Source organism: Pholcus phalangioides, unplaced genomic scaffold (genome assembly GCF_987345545.1).
Source record: "Pholcus phalangioides strain wild (caught in Gottingen) unplaced genomic scaffold, Ppha-v1.0 ptg000011l_1, whole genome shotgun sequence".
NCBI lineage: Eukaryota > Metazoa > Arthropoda > Arachnida > Araneae > Pholcidae > Pholcus > Pholcus phalangioides.
In genome coordinates, this window is record NW_028301604.1 from 17,869,907 (window position 1) to 17,883,655 (window position 13,749).

General features: G+C 33.4%; 1 protein-coding gene and 1 long non-coding RNA gene across 8 annotated transcripts in view; one reads left to right on the forward strand and one right to left on the reverse strand.

Annotated features, from left to right (window-relative positions):
- Positions 1-13,749, reverse strand: part of LOC149080164 (protein zwilch homolog) — an 87,848-nt gene that overhangs the window by 50,396 nt on the left and 23,703 nt on the right. For 6 of the 7 annotated variants that reach the window (XM_089239202.1, XM_089239199.1, XM_089239201.1 and 3 more), the window contains exons 4-6: positions 12,648-12,743; positions 11,439-11,650; positions 6,302-6,447 (exon numbers count right to left, since the gene is read on the reverse strand). In XM_089239202.1, the coding sequence (XP_089095328.1) occupies positions 6,302-6,447; positions 11,439-11,650; positions 12,648-12,743 (454 nt within the window). The remainder of the gene's footprint in view (positions 1-6,301; positions 6,448-11,438; positions 11,651-12,647; positions 12,744-13,749) is intronic. The other variant, XM_089239198.1, reaches the window with a different exon arrangement.
- LOC149080165 (uncharacterized) overlaps positions 1-13,749 on the forward strand; it is a 30,848-nt gene that overhangs the window by 11,743 nt on the left and 5,356 nt on the right. The window lies entirely within an intron of this gene.

The window sequence follows — 13,749 nt, forward strand, 5'->3', positions numbered from 1 at the left end:
ATACAAAAGAATTGATGGCGATCGGATACGACGGAGCTGTTACCAATATTGGTTATAAAAATGGTGTTATCAGATTAATAGAGAAAGAAATAGGCCATCCCTTGCAATGTCTTATTTATCTTTTTCACTTCACCTCTACGACATCTTGTGAAGCATCTAGTCAGTTCATCAGTCTACATGGGCTTCAAGGTGATATCAGAAAAAGTTTGGAAAATTGTGAAAGATTACCTATTGTGAAATTTAAACCAATCTCTAATAACCTTCCAATAACGGACAGTGACAACAGTCATTTAAGTTCAGATCAGAGATATCTTGTGGAAATGGTACGGACAATATAAATGGGTGATTCACCTGCTTCGTTATCAAACTGTGATCCAGGTAAACTTCTGCATGCTAGGTGGCTAACGATATTTTAAGGTTATACTCTGCAACAGAAAAGCCCAGTGAAAATCTAAGCATTTTGACTGAGTACATAACGAAAGTTTAAGCATCAATGTGGTTCAACATTAAGATAAAGTCATCGTGTGCTGATGGAGCAAGACATTTGTTCAATTTAGTAGAGTTACCCAGGTTTTTACCTGACAAAATATTATGCATTATTGACCCAGTTATTCAAAGGAATGCTTGCCATGTCTCACAGAATTTATTGCTCTTATTACTCTCAGATGAGAATCTCATTTACAAAGAACTGGAAATGAAGAGAATTCTGAAAATTAGAAATGAAGGATTATCAGAAGCAGAAATCCGTACATTCCATGTTCCGAAAATAAACTTTTCTGCTAAGCAATATTCGGAACTAATTGCATGGAATCAAGTGCGAGTGACTGAACCACCTATTATAAAAAATCAGGAAATAGACCCACAAAAATTATATGAACCTGCTTTTCCATCTATACCAAATTTTCCGTGTCTCACATAAGCAGTTGAACAGGGCGTACGACTCGTAACTGAAGCATCTCTTGCTGCATCAACAACCAAGAGTCGTGAACACTTCATTCAAGCCAGAATAAAATCAAGGAGTACTCGTCCATCGTTTGAAAAAAGCGGACTATTTTGCAAAAAAGTGAAATGTAATAACAGTGTGATAACAGAGGAAGCAATAAATGCATTCTCCTGACACCTATATTGTCAAACTATGTTTTTTTTGTTTTTTAATTTGGAACATGGTTATAGGTTTGTCCCCACTCCCTCCCCAAAAAAGGGTTTATTTTCATCTCCCTCTATCAATCACTGTATTCGAAGTGCTTGAAAAATTCTCCTTTCAACTGCAATGCTGCATATTTGCTTGTCAGTTATTACTTATATATGGAACTCTTATACCGTAACTTGCTATATGAGGCATGATAGTATCCCTGCTGTAAGAAATATACTGAGTGTTACCAAAATGTGCATACCCCACCCAAGGGCGTAGCGAGGGGGGGGGGGGCTTGGGGGTCTGCCCCCCCCCCCGAAATGTGAGAAAATGACCGAAAAAAGGGAAAAAGATGGCCAAATCCATTGTTCTGTCACTTTGGTCCCCCACGAACGAAATTTCTGGCTACGCCCCTGCCCCCACCATCATAGCCCTAAGCGATTTTATAGCTTACAAGAGAGAAAATTTGAACTCAAAAGCAGGCAGACCATTAAGAGCTAAAATGTAATACTTGAAAACATTAGTGCCATCAAATTCATATATATGCATAGGTACACACTTTCATCGATTAAGTGAGATGGATAAGTTTTTTTTAAACAAATATGTCACATGTAGTGCATTCTTCTGACATGCCCAAAAAAAAACAAAATTTTCTTCAATTTCATTTTTTCGCCACAGACTCACTATTACTCAACTTGATATGACAATCAGGGTTAGTAAAAAAACCCAAAAAAAACTTTTTTTTTTGGTTCAAATAGCATTAACATTAAAAACAATAACATTTCTGAAAAATCATTCAAACTTCTGATAATTAATTAAAATAAAATGTTTATTATTGTAATTAACACAATTCCCATATTAATTAATCTATAAATATTTCTTGCATTTCAACAAAAACCAACTTTTGAAATTTAATTATTTTTTTGCCTAAGGAATTACTTTGTGTTTGAAAATTCTTAATGTTATTATTAACCACATAATTTAAAAGTGTTTTCTCCAGTTACTTTCTGTATACTTAATTAGGAAGCTATTTTACAAAAACTGTGATAAAAATTAGGTGAATATAATGTGTTTAATGAAGCATAAATAATGCTGATTAACTAGCGATGATTTGCAATATACAGGGTGTGATTATATCTTAAGTTCTGATTCAAATGGTTAATGGTTCTTCTACAGAAGTCATGTAAATTTTCAAGTCAGAATGACTTAAAAATTTACATGAATATTCCTGAAGCAATGGAATATTATATGGCAAAGAGGAAAAAAAATACTTAAAAATGGGAAATTAATGACACTGTACTCATCCAATTCAAATTTGCTTGCAGAATGGGAACGATGGCCATTCAGGGGAAAATTGTAACTTAATTAGCATTGCACGATTTCATAATTCATGGAAACATCACAAAAATGAAGTAACTAAACAAGTAACTACAACTTACTCAAGAAATGTTAAATATATTGTCCACTGTAAAATGGCAATGAGGTGAAAGCAAAAAAAATGCTTGTCCAACAACAGATCAAACTATGTCATGATGTGGATGTGCTGACAATTCACAGAAGTTTGCAATCCAACCTCTGTTCATAACATTTTGAGGTACTCTTCCCCCCCCCCCCCCCCACAGCCAGAAATTTCAAGGGTTAAGGTCAGGTGAACTGATGGTCGGCCAGGTGTTGTGCCGTTCTGTTATTGCAATGTACATCTTGATAAAAGTTGTGCTATCCACACGCTGATGCTGTTGAACTGTCCAAATGATGTGGTTGCACAAAATAGATTATATTGCTGGTCAAGAACAGCATCATCTACTTGCACATTTTGCATTACTTGCAATTTTTTCCTTTTCTTTTGCCAAAGAAATTTCCATTGCTTCAGGAGTGCCCATGCAAATTTTCAAGTCATTCTGACCAGTAGCTCTTATTGTATAGTTTTGGAATCAAAACATTAATTACAATCTCCCTCTGCGTATAGCTGATTATTTTTCATAAAGCTGTTACTATTATACAGTAGAACCTTGATTAACTGGGCTTAATGGGTGAAAGTAAAAAAAAAGCTATTGAATATTAAGACTGGGTGATATACAGTATGAGTTGTGCTACTTCTTATGGGAAAGAAAATGAAAATGTCTGAGGTAATGAAACTACTAGTACACTGTGTCATAGGGGCAGCTGGTGTCTTTTTGGATTATAAGACCACCTGTCCCTAGCATGATGGTATCACTATTGTTGCTGCTTCTTTGTGAAGGAAAAAACAAAAACAACCCTGTGAGGTAATATAACACTACATCAAGATGTGTAATGAATCCTTATTCATGAATTTGCTAAAGATAAAGCATCAGAATATAGCCAATAGATAGAAAATCTGGCAAGAATGAGAAATTTTGGCTTCTATTTATAACTTTAAGCAACCAAGATACTTAATATAAAAAAAATACATTCAGTATATCCAGGCCTTTTATGAGATTAAAAAAAAACCCGCTTATATCATGCTACACCATTTAAAGATATACCATCAGAATAAACATATTGGCTAGTAATGAACAAATATGATATTTTTCAAGGGAAAATTTATATTTAGGTCACTTTTATGTGATTTTTTGAAAAAAAACCACTTGATTAAAACCATGGTTTAAACTAAACAACCCTGTAATTAATATAATTAAATGACACTATATACACTATGTTTCCCTGTGTAGGAGCGTTTTTGACCATACAAGCCAGATTAAAGGAAACATTGCTGATTTTACAATTTTTTTTTTCATAGTTTATGCAGGGGTGTACGCAGGATTGACCTTTTGGGGGGGGGGCACAAAAAGCTTACAAGGGGGAGCTAGGAATTTAATTCTAGAGAAATTTTGATTTACTAATATTCATAACGTACTTAAATTAACAAAAATTGATTAAAATAGCATGATTAAATAACATGCTAATTATTTTTTATTTGAGGAAAAGACAAATGAAAAAAATCTTCAAAAATTCTTATTTTGAGCAAGAAAAACTAGCAGTTCAGCGGTGGAAACTGATGTAACAACATCGCGCAAGCGCATTCACTATATCAGCAAAACCTGTTATACAATCATTAAATTTAAAATAGAAAATTACAAGTTGGGAAATGAGGTTAAAAAAAAAGCTATCAGCATTAAAGCCGGTTTTATTCACAGCAAGTATCAAGTATGTACAAACAATATAAACATCAGTCAATCTACACTCATGTCCATAAATTGAGGATAATGCCAGCGCTGGCAAATAAAGGTTCAGAAACAAAACAAACGTTACTTATTCATAAAGCCCATTTATTAAACAAAAGATAAAGAACAAAAACGATGGTGTATGTATGATACCATTCATAAAAACTACGATTTTTGCTCCCTGGAGCAATTGTAAAAAATATCTCCTTTACAAAAACTTACTATTACATGGTTGGTATGATGGTTAATACATTGTATGTCTCCCATGCGATGAAATACAGTCTGTATAACGCCTAGGCATGCTGAGTACCAAATTATCGATCTGATCTTGGGGAAGATCACTCCACTCAGCAAGCAATGCTCTCCGAAGTTTCGGTACACATGTAGGAGGTGGGTGATGGGCTACAACTCGTCGGCCAAGCATGTCCCACACATGCTCTATCGGATTCAAGTCAGGTGAGAATGCTGGCCATTCCATACGGGTTATATCCTCAGATTCAAGGCATTCGTTTACGATGTTTGCTTGGTGAGGACGGGCGTTGTCATCCATAAACACAAATTCTGCTACCCCTAAACAAACATACATGTTGTTCCAGAATGATGTCCCGATAAATTTGGGCTTTCATGGTTCCGGTTTGAACATGCAGATCTGTTCTGGAACCCAGTATAATTCCATCCCAAACGAGCAATGCTGCACCACCGTAACGGTGTTGTTCAATGATGTTGTCTTGGTGGTAAAAGGTACCTGGCGTTATCCATATGAAAGTCCAACGTGAATCAGGCTGCAAGCTAAACCTGGACTCATCGGAAAACATCACACAAGCCCACTGTGACGATGTCCACATTGCATGTTCTCTACTCCAGGCTAATCGCTGCCGACAGTGAGTTGCCGTGAGCGGAACACATCTGACAGGCCTGTGAGCATATAGACCAATATCTCCCAAACGTCTGTACACGGTTTGCCTTGAAACTGTGGTACCCGTGGCTGCAGATAGCTGACGAGACAGGTCGGATGCTGCGCTCCGTCTGCTTCTTTTGGCAGTTACTGCGGAATACCGGTCTTCATTTGGCGTTGTAACTCGGGGGCGACCTGTACTGTAACGTCTACTGACATTTCCGTTATCTTGGAATCGTTGCCAAAGCCTAGAGATGACACTTTGGACAATTCCAAGTTCCTCGGATACTTCCATCTGAGTACGCCCACATTCTAGGCAGCCGATAATTCTACCACGTAAAAAATCATCCACATGCGTCCTCTGTGTCATAACTATTCGCTTATGGCACTGAGCGCCTTACAGAACTCTTGTGAACAATTTCACTTCTTTGCCACCATTCCTTATATACCCCCCTCTTACACTCTCGTCATTGTGACGTACTAACGGCATCATCTGGTGGCTTCCTGAAATTTGAATATCATTCTTGCAGATGTGTGTGATAATTCTACAGGTGAAATTTTTACTTTAGATTTTGATTTCCGTGTGATTCTGAATTATCCTTAATTTATGGACATGAGTGTATATATACAGTCAGTCATCTGCCTACCTGGCTTTGCGAACAATACAACCAATGAAAATAGTTTCAGTCTGCAGCATATTAAAAAATAAAGATGAGGACATCAGCATCAGAGAGAGAAAAAAAAAGGAAAAAAATATTCATTGCTGGACACGAGCAGATAAACATAAGATGCTTCAACATGATAACAAGTCCAAACAAAATCTTGGATACAGTCAAAAAGTTGAGGTTGAAAAGCAAAAAAGTTTGTTTCAGGCAAAGTTATTTATTCAAGCAAAAAAGTTCATCGCAGTAAGTGGTCATCACAGCTACCTGACCTTAATCTTATAATAATTTTCCTACTATACCTTTCCACACCCTAATTTGCTTGATAAATATCAATAGAATTTTATTTTTTTCCTGAGTTTGAGATTTAATGCAAAAAAAAAAAAAGAGTGCCTTGTTTTTTTTTTGATACTACTGTAAATCTAATTACCTTCGATAGAAACTTTGACACGTTTGTTTGCAGACACTCCTAAAAGTAGTGTTTTACCTTCATCCTTACTATTGCATAATACATAAAATGATAATTTGCTGAAATTCTTACTGCTCTGACAAAGCTGATACAGGCTACATAAACACCTAATGACAAAATAAGAAATTAAATGGCAACCATTATAATATCTTGATGATATAGCATTTTCAAAATAGTCAAATAAGATGCAAATTTAATATTTCAAAAATTTGTTCCTAGTCAAAAGTGATTGCAAATGAATGAAAAAGCAATAATAAGGAACCATATGTTTATATGTTAGAAGACATAATATAGTAGACCCCTTTCAAGAAGTACTACTTAAGATGTATTTTGGAAGCCCTTTTTGCGGAATCCTAATTTTTTTTAGCGCAGAAACACACAGCTTAGAGTATAGACTCTCGTTAATCCAGCATAAATCAGATTAAAGTTTGCCGGATTACTGAATCACAGGATTAATGGAAGTTAGTTGAAAAAGCCTATTTAAATGACAAATATCTGTGCACAGACATGCAGTGACATTTTTCCTCTTCTATGCTTGAAAACAGCCTGTCAGATCACTGAACGGGCTGGACTATCGCATGGCCGGATTGTGGAGAGTCTACTGTACATTTATTTGGTATGGTGCCCATAGTGATTTAGTGAATCTTGCTTATAACATTCCAACTTTGAACATTTTTCCACTTAGTGACTTATTTTCATAAAACGGCGACTTGACCGCAGCAAAAAATTGCTACCGCAGGGGGCCCCCATCGAGGGGTTAGCGTACCAACCTCTTGATGAGTATAAGAAACAAGCCTGCCATTCGGAATCGGCAATAAATTGTAGGTCCCGGTCTAATTAGCCCTCGTGTGCAGAAAATGACCGTGGTGCGACAAAAATGATCAAATGATCAAAACTTATTTTCATAGCACTGACTTTTACTTATACTCAACAAGATTTCCCGTTTAAATCGTTTTTCAGCTTACTTTTTTCATGACAATTTTTTGAAAAAGTTATAAGCAGCAAGTACATTTGAGAAAATAATCATTATGGAGATAAAGTGGGTACTTCTTTTATACAGTCACCCAGTGCTAGGTAGTAATTGGTTACATTTTATGTACGAACATGTTCAATTCAAAATTAAAGGGGTTCTGGGGGGGGGGGAAGATCCAATTCATTATCACAGGATCTGTAAATTGACCACAAATTGTAACTTCATCATGAACATTTATGTAGCATTATATATTATTATGTTCATAAGGAATGTTAGCTGGTACATTATTTTACTGTTCTGAAACTGTTACCACTGTACAATTTTTCAAGTCTGCTTCATTAATCCTACAATGCATAATTTTTTATTTTGAGCTGATAATTTTTTCCATAATTATTGAAGTCAGGAAAAATATTAAAAAATCTATTCAAAATTGTACTCATTATACAGGGTCTTAAAGAGGACGTAAAATCACATATAAAATTAATGTATTGAAGTATTTTTAAGCACTTTTTAAGTAGTCATGGAAAACTTCAGAACTTAACTAGTTTTACAGCAAAAAAACAAAGGGTAGGGGCAAATATGCAAATGTATTTTAAATCTGCCACACAAATTTTCACTCTTCTCAAAAATTTAGATGTAGAGCAGTTTAAGAAATGATAACTTTTGATTTTTTTTATACCCAGCATTATAAGAATTCATAAAGTAATCAATCCACATACAGATAATCCATACTTTTCTGTTGTCACCAAAGTGTTTTAGAACCTATAAATTTTAACATAACATTTGATTAACTAATTAAATTATTACTAATTAACTGCCACAATCCCCATTCAGGGATTTTGGAATTTTATGTGCTTTATGTTTACAACTTTTTATGCATATATATATATATATATATATATATATATATAATTTATCTGGCCAAAAATTAAAAAAAAAATTGGTAGTTAATGGGTTAACGTTTTGGTTAAAAGTATTCATAACAGAATCACATAAATTATAAAAATTCTAAGTGATATTCATACCCAAATTATTCAAAATAAAAATACCAAAGCTGAAAAAGATTTTCTTTACAAAATCATTCATATTTGCAGCAACTCTGTATTCACCACTTTGTGAAAGTGAACACATACATAAAAAATTACTTTAAATTAATTTTTTTCATTTTTATGGGCATGATTCCTACTGGCTTCTTGTTAGTTATACTGAAAAAGAAATTGTTGCAAAATGGGGGGAAATTTTGGAAGAATTCAACATGCTAGGCAATTTAGCACACGTTATTTAGTGGCTTAGTTATTTGGCAATGTTGACAAATTAGCATTCGTAATTTGGCGGACTAGCTCTTTTACTCATGGAATGAAAAATGATTTCATGAAACATCTGGATTTGATGCAATGATGATTGACCTTAGTAATTTCTGCTGCTTGATGTGGCAACTTTTTCTTTTTTGAAAATAGAAACTACCTCACTTTGCGCTTTAAATTTGGTAGACTAGAGTAAACTACCTTCAGTTGCAAGACCACAGATATTATCAGGATTTCACAATAAAAAGCCTGATGAGGGGCCGAAAATTTAAATAAGAGGCTGTGGTTATCTCAAGTTTCCTGGGACAAAATTGATTGCAGAAAAAAAAAAAATCAGTGTCTTTCTCTCTAATTTCATAAACTTTTCTGGACTTCAGACAACTCTTTAAAGGAGACACAGGATGTCATAATTTCATAATAAAATACCACTCTTTTTTTCAAAAATACCCCTTAAAATTTTGGAGAAGAGTGAAATTACTCTTAAAAATTATATTTTTGGAAAATTCTGAGAGTGACTATGGAAGAGGGGAAGTAGTACTAAAGTACGGAAATATAAAACATGCTCTCTCGGAAGGAATCATTTCACAGCATGAAAGAAGAAAATTTTTCGGCATCCTTTTCCGAAATTCCGGGAATTTGAGGACTTGTTGGTGACACTGATACATACAAAGCAGGTATAAAAGTATTATCACGTTTTCAAGTGCACATACACAAAAAAATATTTAATATATATGTATTCACAAACAAACGCTATTTGGCACAGAAAAATATGAAACACACTATTGGAGTAGGATGTTAAGTTTGGTGCCTATGTTGCAGAATTCCCACCACTGGTAGTAGCACCATTTTCTGGCAGGAATGATATTTAGAACTTAGCTAACTAATTTTTTTATTTCAATTTCACTGTCAATTTCTTTGACAGCACAACAATCTTCTTTTCAATTCTCAGCATATCAGAAGTGGTTGAGGCCACTGGAGTCCGACCAATCAGGTGTCGTAATGTCTTAGCTGTGCTGGTCATTGGCAGAGCTGTTCGCTAGAGCACCCGCTACGAGATGGCCTTAAAATCCCTATAAATAAATCCCCCTGCAACCCCTCGTTTTTCTCTCCCTTTTTTTCAGGGAACTTCTTTCAGCATAAAGTAACAACCTCAGCAGGAAGTATTCTGGGGTGGGGGAAAAGTAATGAACTTGTTTAGAAACTGCTAGGAGGATTTTAAAGGCCCCTGAAAAGGGAAATGATAACAATGACTATTTAAGGAGTTTTAAGCACCATACAAACCCTGGTCTATTACATTCGCTCACAATCTTTACAAATCATTTGAGAGATATCAAGAATATCTACTTCCATTTGCATATTCCAATTGATGTTTTCAGACATTTTATATACACTTAGCGACAATAAAATATTTTGAATTTCGAATCACAACCTGATCCATGGGTTGAGAACAGAAGCTATATTACGTGGAAAATAGCCAACTGCAATGTGCTTCATCTGAACAATTTTGGAATGAGAATTAGATTAGCTTGTTTTGTCAGTTTTCCATCCTTAGTATCTATAATTTTTCAAACTGAGTTTTCACACAACAAATCACATTGAATGGACAAATAAAATTATAATGTAAGTTTTGACAAAGAATAAATGTTATTTTCAAAGGAAGGACTACTCATGCTTTATTAGAATTCACCCATATTATCTTGAACTTCTATCAGTCTTTAAGGACTTATTTTTTAACAACTTAGTTGAATCAAAGTTTTCAAGAGTTGAATCAAATCAAAAGGAACCTTCGCATATCGTAGGATTTTTCCAAACTCTGTTCATGCTTGCTCATAATAAAATTTTGATTACATTTAAAAATTTCAAATTTTTCAGAACATTTGAAATTTTTTTTTAACTAAACAGGTCATTTCAGAAATAAGTTAGATAGGAAAACTCAATGGGAGTTCATGAAAATTTGAATTAATCAAGTTCCATAATCTAAACATATAAAATAACTGTCCTGACCGACTGATGTATCATCACCAAGCTGAAACTGCTGAAAATATAATTATGAAGCATGGCCAGTATTTTCATTTTATAATGTAAAGACTCGCTAAGAAGGATTTCTCAAAATTCAACCCCTAAAGGGTGGGGGATCATAAGGAGGCTTAAAGGTTATCAGAGAAGCATCGCCGAGCTGAAATCGCTGAAGCTATAAACATGAAATTTGGTCAGTATTTTTATTTATAATGTAGACACTCTCTAAGAAGGAATGTTTCAAAATTAAACCCCCTACAGGTGTCTTAAATGAAAAGCAAATAAGCACCAAGTAAACAGAAATTATTGAGTGTGAATTTATTAAAAAATATAAGTAACAATATACTTGTTTACGTATGTACACAAAACATTGTACAATGGACAAATGTACTCGAGTGTTAATGCAATTTGAAATGAGTAATCAATATGACAAATTAAATGAGTGGTGCTGCATAAACAAGGATCTCATAAGATCAGTTTAGGGTAATGCAGTATATTTTAGGCATAAAATTATATAAAATAAAAAAGTTAAAAGACTGATTCACAAACAGTGTGTCCCAGCACTCTAAGATAACATGAGATCATTGAAAGGTGCAATATTTTGTGGGGAAAAAGTAGTACTGAAAAAAAAATACACACATTTTTTCAAAGCAAAACACTGTAAAAACACAATATTATCAATTGAATTTTAGTTAAAAGAAGTTTCATCAAAACTGAAAAATTTAAACTTTTATAATGAATTTTTCATGAAAAACTTTATTTTTAATAACCAAATGTAATTATTTTAATATATTTTGTAACTTACCTGGCATCTCCTACTGGCAATGGTTTGAGATACACAGCTTTTTCAGGACTTGACCAAATTGAAAAGCTTTTTTCAACGAGACTGGAATCAAAAATTGATTCTAAAGGGTTGCCTTCGACATCATCAAAAACTACATTCTTAAAAATTTGCAGATCGGAAAACTGTTCATCTGCATTCTGTTCTACTGATATTGAAACTTTTTCTGGATTTTTCTGAAAATGCATTCAAACACAAAGAAAAACATGAGTGTCTTGGATATTTTATTTATACTTTCTTTCCCTATTCACTGATTTCAAAAATTTTGAGCCAACTAACTTGTTGGATTTACATTTGAACATTATAATACTTAAAAAATGTTGATTCATTTATTTGATATTCTAAATTAAAAACTTGAAAGCTAAAAATATCAGATCACAAGTGCATGAATATATTTCTTTAAATAAGTTCAAAATGAAAATATCTGCAAAGTTGAATAATTGTTTGGCTAGAAACTTCAAAATTCATGAATGCAATTTTATTTTGAACTTTGTGATTGGAAATAAAAGTAGTCATTACTGATAATTTTTTGATAATTTTTGTCAAACTATGGTGATTTTCTGTGCACAAGGGCCAATTAGACTGGACCTACAGTTTATTGCAGATCTTGAATGACAGTGTTCATTTCTTTTGCATATTGCAAAAGCGGAATTTCCCATATGAACTAAATATCTGACAATAGTGAAAAGAACTTAATGTGCATTAGAACTGTCTGTCTGGAGTCAGTTGATATGTAATGGTGCTGCTTCCCCATCTAAAATAGGCAGAATGTATCTAGTGCATTTTGAATTAAGAGCAATAAATATATTTAATAGATTATAAGCGATACATTCTCAGTCATGTGAAAGTTATACTGTTTTCTGATTGTTGATACAAAATGATTTATCAAAATCACAGCAGATGTTCAACAAGCATATATTTCATAATCCACATGAAGTGGTGAGTATAGATGAACTCAATATATGTTACATTTATTAAATAAAAGTAGTAGCAACTCAGAAAAGCAAATTAATTTTTTATTTTGGGATCCAAAAAATTAAGCTTCTGCAATACTAATAAAATACTGTACTAGAGAGTGTAAAAGTTCAATTATTTCAACTAAAATTACTATCTGCTTGATGGGTTCTTAAAAAAGAAAGTTTGAATAATAAAGTATATATCATTTACACATACTTCTACAGAGACAACTAATACAGAGTTCTCGAAAAATTCCTCAGGTAGATTTAACCAAGGTTTCCAATTTCCCAGCAAAAAAAGGAGATATTTTTCCTGAAATTAAAAATATAAGAAAAGCCTTTCAAAAGATATTTTCACGATCTAAAATCGCCAATAATGACTTGTAATTATTGTAATTGTATTAATGTAATGTAAATTATTAAAATTTAGGAAACAGATTTGTAACTGATGATAAAATGTTAATTGGTAATTATTATTGCATGTGAATGTTGATAATTAAGTTGAGATTTGTAGTCATATTGCATGTGAATGTTGATAATTAAGTTGAGATTTGTAGTCATATTGCATGTGAATGTTGATAATTAAGTTGAGATTTGTAGTCATTTTACAGATTCAGGACAGATTAATTGGATTATTCCAACTTTTTCCAGTGACTTTGAACTTGGAATTTACCAAGTTTGACTGTTTAAATTACAATGTTATAAGTAGTACTGTGGGCATGCAAAAATTCAGAATAATGAAAGAAATCATTTCAGAATAAAAGAAATAATTTAAATATTTTAAAATTCCAGAAAATTATAAAACGTCAGAATTACAGAAAACGATGAAGGAATTCCAATATTGATGAAAATGCAGTTCCAGAATTGATGAAAGAAATTGTTATGCAACACACTCCTAAGGGCTATTTCGCTAATAACTGTAGCAGCCACAACACTGAATACAAGCAAATAGAATTGAAGGTATTGTCATAAACATGTCAGTATGTCATTCTGGGGTATGCAATTCCACTCCTGTTCTACTTGGTCAGTCATATATAGGTAACACCATTGCTGGTATCAGATAATGTTGGACCTTATGTCCAACATTATCTGACGTCCACACATGCTTAATGGGAGAGAGATCTGATCTCGCTGGCCATAACATATTCAGGGCTCCCACTCAAAAAATTAGAGAAAGTAGGAAAAAGTAGAACTAAAAAGCAGGAGGGGGGAGGGTACCCCCTTAGACAACATAATCATGCATAATAATTTTTTTTGTTTTTACTTTAAAATTATTTTTTTTTTCATAGCACTATTTCAGTATCCTGTGAGATTGACTT